Source organism: Aquila chrysaetos, chromosome 13 (assembly GCF_900496995.4).
Source record: "Aquila chrysaetos chrysaetos chromosome 13, bAquChr1.4, whole genome shotgun sequence".
Taxonomy (NCBI): domain Eukaryota; kingdom Metazoa; phylum Chordata; class Aves; order Accipitriformes; family Accipitridae; genus Aquila; species Aquila chrysaetos.
The window spans coordinates 38,817,586-38,840,431 of NC_044016.1; the positions used below are offsets into that span (position 1 = coordinate 38,817,586).

Here is a 22,846-nt window from a genome sequence, read left to right on the forward strand (position 1 = left end):
ATATATATGTAAATCTTGTAACTTTTTCTCTAGAAATGGGTTTATGAGCAACACAATCCTATTGAGTCGTTGGAGGCTGTTCTAATTAGAGATACCTTGGAAACAGGCCATGGTAAGAGGATTCATCACTATTATAATCTTTGTTATATTCTTATTAGAAAGTAAAAATACTTAGAAAATTTGTAAGGAAACGTTTCACAAGTAGTCATCCCATGTCTGTCGTCTTGTCTACAATTTATAATGCAGTATTAACCTGATATAACTTTGACATAAAGGCTGATGGGGTGGGGAAAAAGGCACTACAAATAATGATATATTCAAGTGCTGCTGCAGAGAAGGCTGAAGTCCCAGTTTAAAAACTGAATTCAGAGCTTGTTCGGTACAGCATAGCATTAAACGTGTTTTTACTTAAGGACCATTCATAGGAAGGAAATAGCTTTTATGAGACGAGCTGAAATATTTGGAAGGTGGGGTAGGGCCTCTGGGGTGGTATGTTGGCAGTTTGATTCTGATAGAAAAAGCAAGCTCAAACTGAGACACAGGCTGGGAATAATTGTTTAGAGTTGTCCTTAATTTTGCTAGTCAGGCCATTTTTAGGGAAAAGTATAGTTCAGTACTTCATGCCTGTGAAGGAGAGAGGAATGTTAATGTACAGAGTGCCTCCATGTACATTAGAGAATACTTCCCCTCCCCCCCCACTTTACATGGATGAGAGAGAAATCCTTATGCAAAATGTCTTTTCCTTCATGCAATGCTCCCATTTTTCTTTTGTATGTTTTGTAAATTCCTCAAAATATGAAATGTACATGTGGCACAATAATAGTGGAAATTTAGAAACAAATGGATTTTTTTTGTGATGTTGATGTACAGAATCTATGGAGATGTGTACATTTATAGTTCATGTTGCTAATACTAAAGTCTTTGTCATATCTGTCTACTTGCTCTAAAGATTTCAGTTCTGACCACATCACTAAAGATGTTAGAAGTAATGTTATATCAGATCTAAGCAGAAAGAAAGTTAGTTTTGGAGAAGAACTGAGCCTGGAAATATTTGATGAAAGCAAGCCACTTACCACACCACCTATCACACCACTACAAACAGGAAATACTTCATTAAATGAACATACACAGAGTGGCTCCCATCTGCGATCTGTATTGAAGAAAACACCAGTGAAGCTACTAATGGATAGCATGAAGGTTGGTTAGCTGACTTACATGGAGGTACTGATACTAAGGATGACCTTCTGCAGTCGTTATTGAACTAGCAGAAATTGAATTGTGGTTAAAGATACTTTTTGACTAACTGACATGCACTGGAAATAATTTAATGCTGTCAATGGATATCTGTTTGCTCTTTGGTCATCTTGGAAGCTTTGTTTGAAGCTTTAATGTTATGAGAAGATCCATATGTGTGTTGTTGAGTTTTATTCATTTAGAAAACGAGTAGGTTTTTTAAACAATAGGAGTGATTATTAAATGTTGCTTACAGAAAAAGTTATTTTCACTTTTGAGTTGAACAAGGACAATATTTTAATTAAATGGTATTGAATAGATGATTGTATCACTTAAATTTGATAGGAATACTTGGACGATGCAGTTGACGGAGGAGGAGGTGAATCTCTCGCAATCTCCAATTGTGCAAAAATCTTTGAAGCATTGCAAACAGGTCAGATTCCCCTTTTGTTTTTTTAAATAGGCAGAGTATTATATGGGATCATAAGGTTTTTTCTCTTTCGTAAATGTGAAGAATGATATGCATTAACCACCACTGAAGTAGCTCATGTGTGGCATCCTACTGTATGAAAATAAAGTTGCCAAGGAAAGTAATGTCTATTAAAAAAAAAAAAAAAAAAATCCCACCCCAAAACTTCAGAAAGCCTCTAATAGCAGAATAGAATCACCTCTTTTTCAAGAAATTTTACACTTGTCAACTGAAACTTGTGGAACAGTTAGGCATTTCTAGTCTTCTTTTTTTTTCTTCCTTAATTCTTGATACTGTAATAAAGCTATAGTGAAAATTCTGGTTGAATCCACAGGACAGGTAAAGGTGGTATTTTGCTGTTTGTTTGGGGGATGTGTGACTTTTTTAGAGAATGTTAAGACTCATAAAAAGACCTTGAAAAGTCTCTGCTCTATGATAGTGCTGGTTTAAATTCACTAAGCAGTCTATGTATTTCATTACAATAGAGAAAACTGAAATACATAGCTCTGAAAAGCCAAAGAGGAAAAGAGTTACTTTTGGAGAAGTTCTAAGCCCAGAAATATTTGATGAAACTTTGCCTGCAAATACTCCATTGCGCAAAGGAGCAACACCAGTCCGTCATCCAGGATTACAAAGTAATAGCCCTTTTGCAAGGTCAAGTCTCATTGAAGAACCATTATCCCAGCCGAACTTTGATTGCAATGATGTAAGTTTTTTGTTGGTGTGGTTTGGGTTTCTTAACTATAAAAACAGCCTCTTAGTCTCTGTGAATGTTCAATTTTTGTTTAATTTTTAACTCAGTCTGCTTGGTTTTGAAAAGAAATTGCTAAAATATTAAAATACAGTCTGCTTGAAGCTTTAAAATGACATTGAAAACTTTTGCTTTATGAATTCTAAATAGCATTTTGGCCTGTAGAGCTGTTTTTAAAGTTGAGTATTGGTAGCACGTGAAATGTTTTTGCCTTGGCTTATTCATATACTTTTGATACTGTATTTCTTTTTGCCATATATAGCAAATGAGCTGCTGCATTCTTTAAGGTCAAAAAAAAGCAAATTGCCTGGCTGTTCCAAACATTAATGGACCAGGCATTTTTCAGTATATATCTGGTATAGTATATTGCCAAAAAAATTAACTTTTTTTGTTTAAAGGAATGTCTTGAGCCTCTTCAAGAGTTAGTGGAGGGTCCTGTTGCTGCAGAAGACCTCTTACCTGTTGAAAATGCAGAAGGTAACCCCAACTTGTATTTTTGTCATTAGATAATGTGTCTTTCTGTATCTGAAAATTGAGAGATGACACAAAGGTTTTTTTGTTTGCTTGGTTTTATACAGGGGTTATTTCAATTGTGCTAAAATTTAAATGCTCTTGCTTTCTTCCAAAGATCTTTGCAGTAGCTGCAGTGTTTACCCGTTGTTCAGGTTATCTGGATGTTATGTGACCTTGTGGTATTTTTCTGTGAAAGTGTCTGATCAAATTAGACTTACTGCTTTAAGCAATTTGGCTTACTGTCTTTTTTCTGATATTGCAATTTTGATGTCTTTAAAATAGCAAGCAAGACAACAAAAAAAAAAAATTGGAAAGGGGTTGTGCGTGTGTATGTATGTATCTCTATGAAAGCTGTGTAAGTGCTAATCATTTTGTTACCAAATCCTCACAAGTTTTGTTTTCCTGTTTTGTAAAGCAAGCTGGTTTTTTTTATTTTGCCATGTTTGATAGTCCTCAAGACTAAGTTACTAGTTACTGGAAACTAAGATAACTAAACATGCTGTGCACAATCTTAGAAATTATGTGGATAATTTCCTCAAAATGTGATTAACTTTTTGTGTTGAAACTGAATCAATATTCTTATTTTCTTCATATATAATAGCAGAAACTGACAAATCTGACATGATAAAAACTCGTTCTTCTACTAAAAGGAAGGTAAGTCTCTTTAGTGGTGAGGTTTGTTTTGTTTTGTTTTTTTTAACGACTTCGGGCAGAATTGTTATCTTTTATATGTCCTGATGCTTGTAAGAGTTTTTACAGCTTCAGGTATGAGGTTTGTATATATCCAGGTATATGGAAATATCTCATGTTAGTGCAGGTAATTGTCTTAAGGAAATCTCATTTTTGAGTGAAAGTGGTTTTCCAGTTATTAAGAACATTTTTGGTTATAGCCTGATACTTAAATTTACTATTTCTATTGAATTTTCCAGGAACTTTCCCAAACAGTGTGACAAAATTTGGAAGAGATTTATTCATAGACTTTCATTCATAGGGTCAGGGGATTCACTCATGGGACTGTAAAAACTTATAATCACAAAAAAATGAGGAGAATGGAAACGAAGTTTTCTGTCTAACTTTTCTATTTGGTTTAATTTCTTGGAGACACGGGAACATGAGATCAAGGCTAATAAAGTCAAGTTTATTCTGTAACCTGTGATGAATTTTCGGTATCATTGAAGATGTGATTGTGTTCCCAAGTCCAGTGCTAAATATTTTCAGTATTGTTAACCTTTTTGTCTGTTAGCCAAAAGGCAGACAGCATATGATACATGTATGTCTTCTGGTTTCTGGAATTTTAAGGTGCATAGAATTTATAGTACAACAATTTCTGTAAGAAGTGCTTTCAGACTTCAGTGTTCTACAGTTCTAGCGTGCTTTCCTCTGAAAGGAATAGCTGAAGATGAAAATGTACTATTTTCTCATTAGAATGTCCTTTTGGTACAAATAGGACTATATTGTACTGTGTGAAGAGACTAGCTTTATAAATCTCAATTTCCAGTTATGAGTGTCTAGCTTTTATGACCTCGTATATGAAGTAACAGAGACTAATTACAATGTGATTCTTATGACTGTTGGACTGTGGTGTATTTTTAAAAAAAGCAAGCTTATGCATGTGCACATACACATGCACCCCAACAACTGAAAAATTCATGTTCCTCAACAGTGTAGCACCATTTCAGAGGGGACTGATTTTAGCATCTCAAGAGCCACAAATACTAAGAATGTTAAAGATACTAAAAATCCAAGAAAGAACAGGTTTCAAAAACAAAAGAATATAACCACATCTGCTGCCAAAAAGACACCAGTAAGTGACAGCCCACTGCAGTTGGTGAATGCTAAGTGTCTCGTGTGTGTTTTACGTGATTATTTTGATCTTTGTAGTAAAGATTTTCTAAAGGGCGTTAACATTTCCTGTTGCTGCCAATACTTCTTCGTGCCTATCTTGTTTTCCTACACTTACTGCCCTACCCCTCTTTCTTACTGCTTGTTAAGGGTGACTAGAAGGCTTTAAATACTTGTAGGGCAAAAAGGATACTTTATGGAGGTGAAGGGGTGTGTGTGTCACTTTCCAGACTTCAGGGACAGAAAACAAGTTTATGGTTCTTCTCTTACCGAGTGTATGCAGTAGTAGTTCTTTGAACTCACCCAGTTATATGCTGGTTAAGTATTGTAAAGGTGTGAGACTTCTAAAAGATTTTTGCTTTCATGTATTGGAGGGAAAAGCACATATTCCTTTTCAAACTAAGCATGAATGAAGAACCTTTGGTTTTGAGCTGACGGACTAATTTCTTTGACTTCTAGATTTGGTTAAATGAAACAAAAATCAGATCTCATGTTTGAGAAGTAATTCTCCTTTGCTTTGAGTTTTTAGGTTAATTTGTAGATGGCAGAATGAGTGGAACCTTCATTTTAGGGGAAACAATTGTTATCTATCAAAATGCAGTAATGGTGTCACTTACTTGTTGGAAAATATTGACAGGATCATTATAATTACATTGTGCTCTATTCAGTCTTCTCAATTATTTTCAGAAAATAAAACATACAGGCTATGGGAAAAGAAGAAAGAAAAAAGTAAAAAAATCTTTATATGGGGAAAGAGAGTTGGCTTCTAAGAAACCTCTTCTCAGCCCTATCCCTGAAATTCCAGAGTTTTTCTCTTCTGCCTCATCTCCAAACTCACCAAAGGCAAATGTATTTTTTTCAGGTAATATGGCTTTTAGTTTTGTTTTGCCTTGCTTTTTGGGTTGCTTCTAATTTTTTATTTCAACAGTTGATAGTTATCTTGAGTTCTGTGCATAGGTAAAGAGCCCAGTGTACATTTTTTACTTTTAATTGCCTCTGTAATAGTAGAGTCCAGAGGATCTGACAGATTAATAATCTCCATCTCCAATTGGATACATTTAACTCTTGTTGGACTCCAGTGTAGAGCTGATAAAAAAAAAAAAAAACAAAACAAAAAAAAAAAAGCCAAACCAAAAACCAAAACAAAGCCTCTCTGTTCTTTTACTGGATACTGATGTTTTCATAGTCTTTAAAACTGGTAAGTTGGGCATGAATAGTTAAGTGATGTGCAGTAGCTTTCTGGTTTGGTTTTTTTTTTTTTTTACCCTAGCTATCTGGAATGGTTGCTTAGAAGGTTACTTTTATGTAAGTAAAATACTATAAAGCTTTTGTTGCAATATTTTTAAAAAAAGTTTTGTACAGTCACAAGTAGAGTCAAGTAACCACGTGTTTATTCCAATTCAGAGGACATATTTTTAGATGATACCAAATCCGGGAATGCTCACAAGGATGTTCAACAGAAGCCAGCAGTTGAAAGAATGAGAGGGAGAAATGTCTGTGCGGTTCATATGTATTCAAGCTCTAAGGTCCTGGACATTGCAGAAGCCAGCAGTTCCAATAATACAATGTTTCAGGTGTCAGATGGTGATCTGAAGTCTGTTTCTGGCATTGATCATAAGGTAACTGATATGCTTCATGATACTGCTAGAAAATAAGTCAGAATTGTGCTTGATGTTGTTGGATCAAAAAAGTCATGTTTTGGGGAAGAAAAAATATGAGTGATTAAACATTGGAACAGGCTGCCTGGAGAGGCCAAGGAATCTCCTTCCTTGGAAGTAGGTATTCAGAACTCAACTGAACAAGGCCTCAAGCAGCTTAAGTTTGGCCACACATTGGAGCAGACTGCAAGATGCAGGATTCTATGTGTTTGTTGGGGTTTTCTGAGAATAACTAGGCTTGGTGAGGAAGACGGTAGCAGTTGTTTAATTGTCAGCTGTTTGAAAACAGTTTTTTGTGGATTACCTTTTGCCTATATTAGAAAAAAAAAAAAAATTTTTTTCTCCCCCCCCCCCCCCCCCCCCCCCCCCAGTTTTCAAACATTGTGCCAGATGCAAAGTGTGGTTTTGCTACATCTGACCATTTCCAACGAGGTAAAGAGACTGCATGTGTAAAAGAGGCAAAAGAAAGTGGTTCCTTGATAGAAAACGAGAAATTACAAGGAAATCTCCTAAATAAGGCAGAGCGGCTAAGTGGGCTAGAATTTCTGGAACAAGAGGACACTAGTGTACCTGAAGGTGCCCAAAGAACTCAGTGTCCACCGACAGATTCTATAAGAGGTAGTCCACCAAGGAGAAGAAGAAGTAGTAGTGCCATCTATTTTCCTCCTGTTGAAAAATTGGAAATAACTGGAAACGATTTTCCAGTTTCTTCCTTTGATGTGGAAGAAGTCTTATCTGCTCCTCAGCTAAAAAATGACTCCTTAGAGCCTTTTAGAAGAAAGAGCGGTGACAATGGCGAAAGAAGAGTGAGGCGCAGCATGAGATTACATAAAGATGCAGAAATTGAAGGACTTGCATGGATTCAAGTACCCAATGAGATTCCAAAGAACCCTCCCCTGCTAGCTTCTGCTTGCAAAACCAGGAGAACAATAAGCACATCCGTCCTTACAGAATCTGAGAATATTCACCATAGAGAACAAAATCTCATCCAGTTTTTAGCACCAGGGAAGGAGAACAATGACTCTGTTAATCCTGCTGATGGTCCTTGCAAAAGATGGAAGAGGAAAACCATGTGTGTATCCACACCTCAAGAAGCAACAACTTGGTCTCAAACCCGGAAAAGGAGCATAACAAATTCTGTATATAGGAAGGTCAGAAGGAACCCAAAACACTATGAAGAAGTAGAAATACCTCTTGAAAATAACATTTAGCGAGGTTTCAGCTACCTCTGATTTTCTAAACTGAAGGTCAGTATTAGATTCTTATGTTCTCTCCCTTAAGTGCTGTTTTCTTCTCTCTCCCACTTATATTGCCTTACTTATTATTTCCTTATTAATTTTCTGGATAACTTAGAAGTGATTTTCTTTATCTTGATGACTAAAATGCTTGAAGGTCAGAACTGCGTGGAAGACCTAGCTTGGCTCAAAGCATTGGTCTGGTAGACAGTCATGGCAGGTAATCAAGAGGATAAAAAATTTTTCTCTCATGATGAACTGAATTTGCCATCACCTCTTTATTGTAGTCTACATCCTTGCTTATGTGTTTTCATACTTTAGTGCTGTCTATAGAACAATAGCAATTAAACACTGCTAATACTATAAAAAACTCGACAAATAACCAATTTTCTTTGCAACACCAGGTTCAGTCATTTCAAGAAGGCAAAGACAATTTTTCTGAGCTGAAAGGATTGCTTCTAGGGGCTAGTGAATTTTGTTGCAAGATACAGCAGCAAGACAAGATACAAAATCTAAATAATGTTTATGCATGCATTTGTATGGATGTTATCACAGTCTGGGATTTTCTTGTGTTTAGATAAATGTTTACAGTTGTGATACCTGCACATTAGTGTGGGATTTTTGCCCTTGAAACTTAGTCATGATTGTTAGACTGGATGTGTTTATTTGACCATCTTGCTATACTTGCTCCGCTTGCAAATGCACAATCAATATATGCAGTTGCTAAATGGAGACATGTCAGCAAACGTGTGACTCTCAGCTGTTTTAAGTAAAGAGGAACAAATCTGATAGTTCAAAAATATGGTCTGTGGTGACAAGTAACTTTTTACATGATTGGGAGTTGATACTAATCCATATTTTGCCAATAGGGCTCTTTCATTTTTTTGAAAGAGCAGAATTCAAGCTTAAGATTTTGTTATATTTTTGAAGTTTAATTGAAGCAGATAAAACGTGAATTTGGTTTTAGTAGATAAACCACGATGTTGTAAAGTATGCCCTTTCAGCTAGAATTCCTTGAAGTGTTGATGTTTCCCATGTGCTTGATCATTCCTTATAAATTGCTTTTGAAATCTGCATGAATTTTCTTCCAGATTTCAAAAATATCCTAAAAACCCTCTTGAGATTCTCTGCAAATAAGGAAGAACTCACTTCTGGCTTGAAGGGGAGGAGTAGAAGGCGGGGAAGCTGTTACCATCTTCTGAAAAGGCTTTGCTTTACCTTCTGGGCACGAGTGGGGGTAGAGTTCCTATACATAAGACTAAATTTTGTGTTGGAAAGAGTTAATGAATTCTGCTTCTCTGCTGTGAAGGTTGGTCACTTAAAAAAAAAAAAGGCTTTTAAATCTTTATTGTATATAACATTAATTCTAAAAAATTAAATTGGCCAAGGAAAGTGAAACATTCATCATAAAATAAAGTTGTACTTCATTTCTGGACATTTCCAATCTTTGGTGTGTGTATACTAAATACAGTGCATATTATTCAGTAGTTGACCTGTCATCTTACTGTTTTCATTTTTCTAGTTTGAACAATGTAATAAAAAGTGATGACTGTAGGTGGTCTACTTAAGTATTTGCTGTTGCGTTCATTTTTCATACTGTTTGTTTCAGCCCTAGTCAAATACCTGTGCCAGCTTGAAGGAAATAGCTTTCTGTTGAAAAGGATCTCTGCTGTGACCTTGTTTTTAACATTATTGATGTGGAATAAAATACTTTATGTACTTGGCTGCTTTTATAAAGCTTAAAAGCAAACAGAACAGTTTTCATTTTTATGCATGTTTTACTTTTCTCTACAGACATCATCAGTTTTTCCCAAGACAAGAACTCCTAAGGCAATTTGAAAGGAACTTCACTACTTAAATGCTGTTCATCTTATGCTGCTTTAGAAACATTACTGAAGTTACCAGAACAGTTGACTTGATGTTTTATTTTGGGGTTTGCTTTTGTGTCACAATGAAAAGTTTTAGATTTGGAAACAGAATGGCAATAGTTACTTGGGTTGAATCTTGTTGTGACAGCAGTGTGTTGGTTTACCAGGAGAGGGCAGTCTGACATGAGTTTTTATGGTTGTAACTGAATTTGAAAATAATATCATAATGTACAAAACCTTTGAAGAGATACTAGCTAAGGTTAAAATCTAAAACTCCTTAAGATTAAAACTAATAATAGCTGCTACTGCTAGCATTCAAAAAAAAGATCAAACCAGCAACTGATCTACGCACTGACATTAATCTGGAAAAAATGAAATGCTTATGCACTGCATTCAGATATGGCTTTCTATATGGAAATCACATTGCATTTTTAAACACAGTAGAGTACTACAGTTGAGCTGAGATGTTAGGGTTTGCCTAACAGCTTTTAGATACCAAATATAGCAGTGAATGAAACCTTTGAAGATGGTAGGTATTGGATACTGAATACCAGACATGAATAATCAGGTCAAGTAAAGAGTTGTCCTGGAGGAAGAGGCAATAAACTAGTATGTATGATACTAGAGGGCTTAATCTAAACTGCTGCCTAGAATGTGCTTTTTGTCATGTTGCTGTCCTATGCATCAGTCACAGCAGCACTAGAAGCGAATTCTCCCTAGAGGTTTCTTGAGTGGATAGGCTAAGTGCACTTTAGATGTGAAGTGAAGCGTAAGTAAAGTCAGAAATAGAAGAGCAAGGGTAAGGAGAAGAAAACAAAGCTTGGATTTTCCTCCTGGCACAGCTTGGTTGAAAAGGGTTGTTAGGAATTATATGTAGATGCTTGATGGCAGTTTGCATGGCTTTCGTGAGGGTGAGGTTGGAACCTACAGAGAAGTGAAGAGGTTGCAATTAACGGGGCTTAATCTGGAGGGGACTTGAGAGGAGACAAGTCTTCTGCTATGTGGAAGGTGGTTGTAAGTGGGGATGTAATAATCTCCGTATCTGTACTGAATGGGACAAGAAATAATGTGTTTAATTAGAGAAAAATGTCTGTGTTAAACATTAAGAAAAAGTGCCAGCAGCAGAGATAGTTAAGCACGGGAATACATTACCTTGGGAAGTTGTGGAATCTCCATCAGTAGAGGCTTTTAGGAACAGATTAAACAAATATCTGTCAGGAATGACATATGATCCTTCCTAGGGGTAAGGATAGGGCCTGGATGGCCTCTTGAGGTCTTTTCTGGCTGTGTTTTCTGATTGCTAGAGATTAGGGTTGCAAGAGGTGATTTGGGACTTGCCTAATAGTTAAGAGCTGAGATAGAATCTGTCATGGAATAGGGAGCCGGAGCATTGCTAACACTGGGGGCTGTTTAGCATGGGAAGGAACTGGGGAATTTGGGAGAGAGCTCTTCATGCAAGGCTAACAAAATGGTCTTAGTACTTTCAGATCTCATGTGACTCGCTGCTCTTCTGCAGAAGAGTATCTCTATAGACTCCTGAAATAGTGTAACCTACAACTTGGTGGCCGTGCTGTTATGCAGGAAGTGTGAACAGCAGAGTGAACAATGCTGTTCCATTTTCAGATTTGCTTTTCTGAAATGGAGTTAACATTAACCTTTGAATGACCAGCAACTTTATTATCCCAATTCAATCAAAAGAAGAACTTTCTGAAGTGGTCTCTTGTCTTCATTGCCGTGGGGGGGGTGTAGGAATTAAAATTAAGGTATATTGTGTGTGAATGCAGATGGGTCTCAAGAGTCAAGATATCTTGAGTTTGTGGTTCTAGTTTTCAGCTGTTAATTGCAGCACTATCTCCAATAGATTTTAATGGTATTCTGTCACATTAGTTAGCTTAGTCACTCTAATACAACCCACAGTTTTATTTGCAACAAAGTCAGAAGTGTAAAGCTGAGTTGTGTTTCGGTTTGATCTGTGAAGCATCACTAGGCAGTATGTTAGACTGGGCAGCTGGCTGGTGCAGTCTCCCATTGTGAAGGCTAGCCTTTATAGCCTTCAATTTAAGTCACTGTTTTGACTTTTTTTTTTTTTTTGTGCAGTACTGAGCTCCATGTCAGTCTGTGCATTATAGTGGCATCTAAATAAATCTATGGTGTTTGGCCACTCTCTTTCACCTCTCATTTACTCTCCCTGCTCTTCTAAAGGGAGGCTTTTTCTTTCTTTAGAGGGTTGTTATAAAGATTACTTTGTGTTTAAAAGTACTTCACTAACGTTAAGTGCTGTATTGTATAGACTTTAAATGGCTTCAAGTATGGTAGTAGCTAACACTAAGCGTATATTGCTGAATAATTGCATTTAGCAGATTGCCATGCAATTATCATGCTCTGACTGACATAGAGGACAAGTGGTGAGTCTTAGGAAGACTGATTATTTTGCCAATCTGTAATTATGATGTTGTTAATAAGTAAGAGTAATTATGTATCACTTCTGCTTGCACTATCCTATGAGGTGAAGTGTTGATACATTTTCAGATAGCTCAGTATCTGACAACTAGCAGTAAGGACTATTTCACAGTTGGAAAGGTCTTTGCTTAAATTTGCTTAATGTTAATGGGCTGAAGGTACAAAGAACAACAGTACTTATACTTGAATTCTTTAGGAAATTTTAAAGGGAAAGTGTTAGTGTTTTCCAGGAATTATGCCAATATTTTGCCATAATTAAGATGCACATAAGTTACAAAAGTGGAGACGATATGACCAAGTTTTCTCACATGTCAGTTAACAGAAGTAAAAGTTGCTCAACCTGACACTCATGGTAAGCAGGGGAAAGAAAATAACAAGAATAGTATATGCTTTTTTTTTTTTTTTTACCTTTAAAATAATCAGTTGTAAATTAAACTTCCTCTAGTTTACAGCTTATATTTCTATACTTGCTTCTGACTAATTGGGCAATAGAAGGGGATACTGAAACACCTAAATGTGCATATTAATTTCACTATTGTGTGTTCATCTAGTCTAGCTGCTGTTTAGAAATGCACTAAAATGTTTGTGCTCTACTCTTCCTCCTCCTCACTGAATCCTCTAGCACTCTTATAGTTTACTTAGACTTGGGAAGACTTTAGTGATGAACTGATCTATGCACAAGGAAGCAAACAGAAAAGCATTGTTAGATCTATGTACAAGGAAATGAAGAGAGAAAAAAAAGCCATTGAAGTATGCCAAGTGTAGCTTAAGCACACAGGAACAGGAGTGGGCAGTGAAAGAAATTTCATTTTCAAGCTGCTAACAGGTAGGTAAGCAAAAGAAATAAATCTAAAAACAAACTGTAAGGTGTAGTTGGGTATTCAGATTGCACATTTTTAAAATTAGGAGGTAAACAGTGCAAATCAAAATGTTTTAACTTGAAATAAAGTAAGGTCTAATTTCACTGTGTCCCAGTGGAAAAGATGAAGTTGTGCCTGTGACTTATAGACAAGAAGGCTAATGTATTAGTTTTGTAATTAAGTCCTGTAAATTGTGCATAACAGAGCAATTAACTACTTTAACCAAGCTTTGGAGGGGAAAGAAGAAAAACCTGTGTGCACTGGGAATGAGGGCATGGAACATATTCCCTAACTCAAACCTGAAAAACCTGGTGTTAGTCTTGGGTTATTTCCAGTGACCCCTTGACTCCCATCTTCCTGCCCCCTGCACAGATTTGGAACTGGTCAGCCATTTTTGTTTTTGGAAGGGAGAGGAGACAGATATAATGAATGGCTTTTATTGTGCAATATTTCAAAACCTTTTTGACTGCATTCGGATGGGATGGAAAATGTTCTACCCTGTGCTGCAGCCAAAATAAACAAAATATATTCCCTAAACCTGGATGTGTGTTTCACTCAAACTGGCAGTAGTTAGAGCTCTACTCTTAAACAAGAATTTAGTTTGACAATTTTTAGGCCTTGTTCAGCTGAATGTAATGGCCAAAGAAAATACTTGGAAAAAAATTAAATAATACATATATTTACAGCTTGCAGGTGGCATTAATTTTTGTGGTTCATAGTATTTAGTTTTAAGAATCCGTGTTAGTTGGGCTATATTGTAGATTTTTAAAAAATATTCTTAATTGTCTTTTTTTTTTTTTAAATTAGTTTTTTTTATGAGAATAGTCATTCTGAAGGAAAATACATTTTATGTAGCTCCCTGATGGGTGATAAATAGTTGTGATTCAAGGCTTTAAAAGTTTAGGGTCTACCAAGAAACTGAAAATTCTACAAACATAAGACCCAGCAAACTAGCAGTAAAACCTCATGACAGAAGCCTGCTATGGACTGGCTTCCAACTCCACTAAAGTTTATTTTAAATACCCTCTTTATGGTGCAGGCTTACTGCTGGTTTTTTAGCATTGCCAATCAGTTCAGTGAAGACCTTGCACTGTGTAACTGAGATAATTCATGTTGTGCAACATGTTTTATAGTCTGAACAACCATATTTATTATTAATAATAGTAACTTTTAATTTAGTCACCGATGCCCAGAGGCGTCCAACTATTTTAACAATGAAGGACTAAGACTAAATTATCAAAGCAGACACCACGCCTGGACAACCCCCACCCTGCAAACAAATCTTATTCTTCACAATCCCAACCTACAAGTAAAAATCCCTTTGAACAAATAACATGCAAAACTCTTTAAGTAGATAAATGAGCATCATATTTTTTAAATCATTGTGATTAAATCATTAAAGATTACAAACAAGGTATCTCAAAGTCTGAAGAGAAGTTGCAAGAAGAAATAGTGATCATTGCTTGAAAGCCCTAATGATGTAGTAAACTAAACAAGCTAGGAATCAGAAAATAGGGAGCTTTTTTCCCTCTGTGGTATGGGTTTGGTTTTGTGCTGTTCTTGAATTAAGTTGTTTCTCAGTTTCCTTGCTCTTTGTCTTTATTTGCCAGCACTTGTAACATCAGGGTGAAAAATATGGATCTAATATCACCATTTATTAAATCAACTGAGTTATACTGAAGATATTTTTGAAGCCATGCTTCACTCTGTCATAAATAACCAGCCTTTGTCATACAAATGTTTGGACAAACAAATGCACTTAGGTCCATGTTCGGAAGGTCAGTAATGCTGAGTTTTGGTAGTAAATAATACTCACTAATGCAAATCTGTTAAGGTTGTAAGGGAATTCGTGTTTGAACTGTGACTTGGATATGTTGAGTATCCTCACGTGTGCTATTGAGGAAAAAGTAATTGTGTGGGTACAAATACTAATGATGAATAAAAAGGTCATTTTACTCTCAAGAAAAAATCTTAAGTACCTGTGGTGTGTTTTGCAAGGAAAGCTTTGTAAGGTTTATATAAGGAGTAGGTAATGTAGATGTAGCTTATCTTAATGCTAAGCATTACATAATACAAGCTATAGAATATAAGCCTCAAATGTTCACTTTACATTTGTCTTCTGCGTCTCTCCCACTGCTTGCTTCTCACAGTAGACAGAGGTCTGTTGTATCTTGCTGAGTTTTCCTGCATCACTGTGTTCCACTGCCTCGGGTTTGGAGTATGCTGCCTTCTGGTCTGCCTCGCTTATCTTGCTTCTGTCTTCCCAACGCTTCCTCCTCTTGCTTAATATGCTGATGTCCAGCTCTTGCCAGTCACAAAAATGACAAGTTGGTTCACAGAGTGATGATGCAAAAAGGGAAGTAAAACAGTTGGTAGCACAGAGAATGAATGTATGCATACGCAAGATATTGCGAGTTAAGCAAATTAAAGCATTGCTGCCAGGAACTTTTTCTAATGCTTGGCATAGTGCCTCTTAGTAGAGCCACAAAAAACCTTAGTCACAGCCAGATCTGTGGTGTTAAGTGCCTTGGCATTGCACCTTTGTATAAGAGTTAAAGAAAATGATAAGGATATAGGCAGAATTAAATATGTGGTTTCATACTGACACATAGAATAGCCAAAGCCTTAAATTGTTCCTCTTTTATTAGCAAAGAAAATCTCTGCTTCTGAAAATTTCTTTTTTCTCATTCCACTAAGGATAAGCAAGGGCTAGGGACTTGGGGTGGTAGTTGCAGAGAAGTCTTAAACTAAATCCTAAAACTTTCCGTTTCCATATTTTTAGCCTGCCTTTCTTCTGCTTTCAGTATTGAATGCAGTGCAACTAGTATGACCGTGCCAAAAGCTGTTTAAACAATATTAAGATGTTTTCTTCAAACTTCTCCCTAGGAAGATACTCTTTTTCGAGAGGAATGTTTTCCCTGGAGCATTACATCATGAATTGGTTCAGTTCTTGGAGTAAGAAATTGGACCAAATGGTGGAGAAGGTCTCCAGGGGAAACATACTTACGCTGTTAAGTATTCCCACCAGAAAGCTTAGAAACCGCTTACATATTACCATTCTGTCCACATTTAGCCTTTCACCTTACTGCAGCTGAACAGAGGGAACAGGGGGGTGGTTAGACTTTTTTAAGGAAACTTGAACCTTCTTTGTTTTTGTCATTACATTTTCCCCCGCTCTTATTGTATCTTGTGAACTGAACTCTGGTAATGGAATGTCTCATTTTTGACAGTAATGCTGCATAAAGATGCATTTGTTTTGTATGCAAACTGTTAATGAAACCTTAATTATGAAACCTTCCTTGGAAACTCTGAATTTTGGGGGTTTTTGAGGATTAAAATGAGAGGAACCTCTGAGAAGACCAGAGGATGGGAGGGATTTGGGTGGATTAATGGGACAGCAGCCATATGAACAATGTCTGAGCTGTAACAGTATTGTGTTTCCTCTTGTGTATGGACTGGTTCCCCATCAAAGATGGAGGCACTTGATATGGTTTCCTATATCAAATGAAAACCTCAGAACAAGGAATAATATACTCCTTTAAATTTAGTAGTGCAGATCAACAGATTTTTTTTTTTTTAATATGGTAGAATTATTCTTTGAAAGCTGATAAGCTTGCGATTTCACAAAGGTCCACATTTTGTTTTGTAGACAGTTAAGGACCTAAAAACATATTCCAGGTGCAAGTTGGATTTGGAAAGTTTTGAATTGTTCATCTTGAGGTCACACAATTACCTTACAGGATATAGATGAAAATAAATACCAATGTAATAAAACTCAGAAGAATAACTTTCTGGACAAACATGTCCCAGCATGGGACACTTAGTGGTTCATGAGTGGCTTGAATTGGACCATGGAGCTGAATTAGAAAGGAGCCTCCTGTGATACTTCTGAGTCGTGCTCCCATCAGTATTTTGGACAAACCATGTTCTACTGCTCCAGGTTTGTTTGATGGGCAAAGTGAGGATTTTTGTATCCCAAATCTTTTGTTTGGCACCTTCAAACACTCCTTAGAAAAACAGAAACAAGCAAAAGCTTAACTGAATTTGTTTTTCTCACTCAAAGGGTTTGATATGCCACAACCGTAAGAGGCTGAAGAGAAGGTCAAGCCCTACAGCTGCTTTCTCTATTCCTATTTGATATCTAATCTTTGTAAAAGGTGAGGTTTTGTAAAAGAAAAAAATCACAGGCAGACTTTAACTGTTCATAACAAGAAGGACCATTAAGCTGGCCCAGCTGCTGAGGGACTGGCACTGTAATTGGTGACTGGAAATTGGCACAGGATTGTAAAAGACTTCTGCCAAAACATATTTAAATTATGTAATCATATTAAATACACACTAATTACACTGTGCATATTATTGCTACATTCAGGTTATGAAATCATTCAATAACGAAGTGTATAGTAGATAATGCAAGATTGTAAGAAGAGAGAGACTGTTCTGAAGCATACTGAAATCAGTGGAAATACTCATGTTGGCTGTAGTGGGTTCTAGATGAGAGCATGTAAATGGTACTACATTATTCCACTAGGGGAAAAAGGCATGACTCTAAGATCAGCGCTAGGACCTGTTATCCAGAACCCTGATGCAACCAGCTCTTTAGATGTTTCATTTCTGCCATAGAACAAACGCAGCAAAGTCGATAACAGTGCAGACTTCTGACACTGGCAATTCCCAGTGCTTCTGAAGCCTCTAATGCAGCAGATGGGCTGCTTGGTCTGCAATACTTACGCCATCTTCAGAGCAAGTGACAAGTCATGTTAGTGTTCTTTATTGTTGGTGCTTCTCTGAAAATAAAGCTCAGTCACCTGCACAGCATAACCAGCTATGAGGCTGGACCAGAACTTCTACCAGACTTCCCTGTATACTCCATGCAAGATAGTAGTCCTGCAAATGTTTCTGCTTTGGAAATTACCAGGTTTTGGACAATCTATGCTCTTGGGAGTTTGAGTGAAATTATCACCAGCAATGAAGTTTAGATTCTACCACTACTTTTATTTTAATTCACAGACTCATTCCAATTCAAAAATTGTCCTTCACAGCAGACCTTTTTTTTTTTTTTCATGTCTCCCAGAATATGTGGCTCATAATACACTTCTGCTTAAAAATTCTGAACTCTTATGAATATTTAGTAGAATGGCTACTTAATCTTCCTGCTGCTGCTAACAAAATGTAAAAAGATATATTTACTTTTGCTTCCTTTCTCAGCCATTTTTTCACTGCAGAACAAACTTTTTAAAACTGATTACACCAGATGATTTAGCAGTATGGCCAAATAGTCCCTGCTTGATTAAGATGGATGGTAGCTGTATTTGGAGAAATAGTAATTAAGACTCCCATGGCAAGCAAGGAAAAATAACAAATTAATCTAATAAGAGCTTATGGGGAAACTCTTAAATTGAAAAGTGTTCTTAAAGTCCAAAATTCTGTGACACTAGTAAAATCTTAGTTTATTAAAGCTCACAGAATTATTAAAATCTACATTTTTGTTGTATTTGTTTTTATATTTTGATATTTGTAACTTTTCCTCTTAAAAATTATTAAAAATGTAACAGAAGCTTAAGACCTGAATTTTTCAACACAGAATAGACACTTGCAGTTAAATCACAACATTTCTTTAAAATGAGTTGAACTATGGTCATAGTCTATTTTTAATAGTCTTTTTACCTGATACACGCAGATGACAAAATGTCTTTCTATCACAAGAACATTTCATTTCTAGATTGCATTGTCTGTCTTGGTCAGGAATAGCTTCTCAAAATACACTGAAAATGAAGACTGCATGGTTTAATAAACATTACAGGGACTCCTAGTCCTGAGCTTGTTTTGCTCATGACGTTCTAGAGCTCTCTTGATCTTGCACAAGTCCTTCCATGGTTTGGTGCCTCAGTTTCTACATGTGTAAAATGAGATGTCCACCTCTTGAAGGCAGTGGAAAGTGTATTTACAGTGTGCAAAACCTTTGACACAATCACTAAGCTATTACTGTTTTTAACTATTTCTGTACAGAGGTGAAGCGTTTAATGTCTGATGGTCAAGAGCATTAATGTTATTGCTGTTCAGGTGCAACTGACAGAAAAAGCCCAAATGATTTAAGGGTAGTACTACTTTTAGAAGAGAGGTGGCTTGTTCAGCTTTTTAAAGTCCTTAAGATAATGTCTTTTATATCTATGATTGATTTATTTGATATTTATGCAGTTGGCAGTGGGATTTGAAATATAACATAAGCACTTCCTGAGATGTCAGTACTCCGATGTTAGTGGTCTGAACAAGGATGTAATTCATATCTGCAGGTGCTTACTCTGGTATCAAACACTTCAATAACATCATGCTTGTGGAATCCGGCACTCCCCAGTGTCCCATTTGTATCCTGATATGCCCACGTCTTTCCTATGTGTGTTTTTCTTTCTTAAGGAGCTCTCATTTCCTTCAATAGGATATGTTTTATTTCATCCTTTTTCCTGCATTTACTCATATTAATGTCACCGCATTCACTGGTAATAGCTCGGCTTGGAAATAACCCGTATATCCCTGAAAACACTGTGCCTGAAATTCAATGCCTGGGATACTTTATTAAGGAAGAATAGATGTTTAAGTGAAGGGAGGTAATCATTTCTTTTTGGACTCTAATTTGATCTAACCCATTTAAAGGTGCATCAAACATGCTCAACCACAGCCTGATGGCCCTCTGCATTGTTCTGTTAGGCAGCGTTTGAGAGTCCTGGGATGAAAGTTTTCTGGGTCTTTTCTGCTAAATGGCCATACAGTTTGAAACTGGATGCTGCCGGATAGATGAATTTACACCTTTTCTGAGATAAAGAGACTGTAGACACCTTTAGGCTTCTCTTAGGAGAATTTCTTCAGAATTAAAAGGACAGAAGTCAGGTGATGGGCTCTCGCTCGTGAGCAAGTTCTGGGAAAGGACTCTATCATGGTGGTTAGATCAGCTGACACTCTTGGGACTGTATTTTCAGCTACGCAGCTGATAGGGAGTTTTGCTTGCGCTTTTTGTGCCATGAAACGTTATCTTTTTGTAACTCCTTTCCTTCGTCCTTTTCTCCCATTTTGCTCGATTTATGAAAAGTGTGAGTTTAGCTTACAGTCTGTTTAAGTGATAGTAGTCTCTTCACTTGCTTTGCAAAGCACAGTTGCATGTTTTGTGAGATCTAAGGATAAAGTCTTTTGAAAAGAAGTGATAGCTAGCAGTTCTCTGAAACTGCATTGTTCCTTTTCCAATTGCTTCGTAGACATGAGTGTTAATAAGCCTCCTGTAGACAGGGGAAAAGTATCTTGACATGGAAGGACTTGAGACTTACATAGGTTATAGGGTTGATTACCAAATATGACAGTGACAGGAGGGATATCAGAAGCTCCAAAATGCCAGAGCAAGTTTTTAGTTAGGAGTCCACGTTGGAGAAGTATTTTGATTGAATATACTGGAGTGTTCAGTGCATGAAATCTTTTTATTTCCTGTCATTATCTTGGTATAATCACGAGTGCCTTTTTTATTATTTTTATGGATGTGCTCATCAGCTGTAGCTTTTCCTGTCCCTGTGGGAATTTCTCTGCCCTGAAAAGCTGAACTTCACAATATCTAGTAGAAACTAAATTTTTTTCCCAGCTGGTAAGTAGTGCAGCACCAGAGTCTCTAGTTAACAGTGCTCTACTTGGGGAAATTTTACAAGCCGTAATCTGTTTGAACAACTCACTTGGGTAAGTTAGTGCTTCATTGTAAACTCTCATAGGTGACTCATCTGGGAAATTGCAATGAACAGAAATGCTACAGAATAAAAGGTTTTGCTTGCAACTTGAGCTACCCCTTTACAAGGTACAGGATCTGTATGTATACATTTTACTGTAATGCCAGCCTAAGTTTAATGTTTGTTTGCAGCATGAAGTGATACGTGTTACTAATCTTTAGCTGGTGGAGTAGCCCCACATTTACAGTGGAAGCAGAGCCACTCATTTTTATTGCCGCAACATACATATTGTGGTGCCAGATAGATTTTCTTTCTGAGACAGTTTTGCATTAGGCTACATACAAACTGGATTGATTTAGAGAGAATCCTTGCAGTGTTAGGCTGACTTTGCCTGAGACTGTATGCTTTGTTCTTATGTTGTGTTTCTGATACACATGAAGGTACAAAGTGGGAATGAGTCCAGGAGAAAATAAGCCCTGTAAACAAGCTTGTAGCCCTGTTAGGATTTTATGACTGTCATTCAACGAGCCATGTGGTGACAAAGTCAATGCAGATAAAACAGCCATCTTGTTCTGAAAGCACTGTCTCCTACTACTTGAAATAAAGAGAGCCACTTTAGCTTAAGCTGTACAGGAGCTATGACCTGAAAGCTAATTTCTCCAGCTTAATATAATGGAAGACAACGGTGCAATTATGCTGAACCATGTTATGGGGTTGGTCTGATGAGAATGCCCTTATAAGATCTGAAGCACAATCTATTGGGGGTTATAAGATACTTAAAACCCCACAGATGGGGATCGGGAGAGGCATACAGTATTCATGTTATTTCACTCTCACAGTTTATAAATAGCAAAAATGCAATTTCCTGCTTTCATTCAGGGCAGCTGCAAGTCACACTGGCCTGCGGAAAATGGCCAGTTTGACTCACGTTTAAGCCCAAGTGCCACACACGTCTTGCCTCCTTCAGCCAAAGCTTTACTTCAGCAAAGTGCTTAATATCTCTATCTTTCTCAAATTCCCCCTTTCTTCCCATCACCATACAATTTGGTTTTTCATTTTAAGCATTTTCTTCTATGATCCAGCCTAGCAAGTAGGTAATTCTTTGTTACCAGCAGGTGGGGACAGGGAATACAAGATGTTAGCTCTACTATAAAGGGGGAAGAAACAAAACAAAGAGGAATTAATTTCATTTCCTCTCTTCAGCAGGTGGAACAAGTCTGCCTGCCTGAATAAAGTGTATGTTCCTATCCTCCCCTCTGTGTAGCCTCTTCTTACTCTTTAGGTATTTTTCTTTTAGCTGGCAGGACTTCAGTTAATCTCTCCAGAGAAGTAAGCAAATGCAATTTTTTTTTGTCTTTATAGTGTTTCAAATATCCTAGAGCTTCTAATTCTGGGAGAGGACAAGTTTTCCCTTCACAATTACTTACTGAACGTGCTGAAGGGAAGCAAAGAAATAAACAAGTACAGAAATCAAACTTTCATGATTGCCAAGGGTGTGCACTTCCTCTGTGATGTGCTGCATGAAAGCCACACCTCAAAACAGTAAATCTCTGCAGACAAAAGCTTCTTAAAGATTTAGCAGTTACTACGCATAGAGAAAAAGAACATTGGGACATGCTGGCCTCTGCCTTTCAGATAGATTTAACAAAGTCAAAGAGCAATGCACGCAGAGAAATGTATACACATGCATAGAAATCAATAATGTAATGATTAAATGACTGTAATGAAGCCAAAACAGATTAAAAAATTTCACTATGTTTTAACTCCCCCTTTCACAATAGAGGTGGCTGTAACTCCAGATATGCTAAAATTCAGAAAGCAAAAGACTATATTCTCATTTTCTCCTTTTTTCTGCTTGAATTTTGTGGCTATATGGCCTTCCAGATGCTTTTCCCAGCCAAACCCACCCTTTATCCCAAAGGAGAGTACTGGTGAAGCCAGAAGGAAATTCAAGACAGGGCAGGTGTGCTGTGACCTGATGAGTCACCTGTGGAGCAGGCTGGGCTCAGGTGCCTTTGATTACCCCTAATTGCAGTCTCCTCCTCAGCACTGGGTCTGGTGACACAGGGCTTTGCAGAGGGTAAGTTCTCTGAGAGGATTTTCCTCTTAAATTACTTTTTATATTTATCTTTTCCCCATTTCTGTGACCTAATGAATGTAGTTTTGACACCTGAAAGCAGGAGGAGAGAAGCTGTAGGCTTTCTGTTGTTGGGGGACAAATGGTTCACCCTGGAGCTGGTTCAGAGCAATTCCTGCT

General features: G+C 37.0%; 1 protein-coding gene across 3 annotated transcripts in view; it reads left to right on the forward strand.

Moving 5' to 3' along the window:
- The window catches only part of CDCA2 (cell division cycle associated 2), a 108,778-nt gene that overhangs the window by 5,225 nt on the left and 80,707 nt on the right, over positions 1-22,846 (forward strand). Inside the window, exons 6-16 of one of the 3 annotated variants that reach the window (XM_041128389.1) lie at positions 34-112; positions 950-1,197; positions 1,579-1,666; positions 2,188-2,408; positions 2,852-2,930; positions 3,565-3,620; positions 4,630-4,770; positions 5,496-5,670; positions 6,213-6,427; positions 6,838-14,667; positions 15,776-17,766. In XM_041128389.1, the coding sequence (XP_040984323.1) occupies positions 34-112; positions 950-1,197; positions 1,579-1,666; positions 2,188-2,408; positions 2,852-2,930; positions 3,565-3,620; positions 4,630-4,770; positions 5,496-5,670; positions 6,213-6,427; positions 6,838-7,677 (2,142 nt within the window). In that variant the 3' untranslated portion in view covers positions 7,678-14,667; positions 15,776-17,766. Of the gene's footprint in view, positions 1-33; positions 113-949; positions 1,198-1,578; positions 1,667-2,187; positions 2,409-2,851; positions 2,931-3,564; positions 3,621-4,629; positions 4,771-5,495; positions 5,671-6,212; positions 6,428-6,837; positions 14,803-15,775; positions 17,767-22,846 lie in introns of those variants that run through there. The other 2 variants (XM_041128391.1, XM_041128390.1) reach the window with 2 other exon arrangements.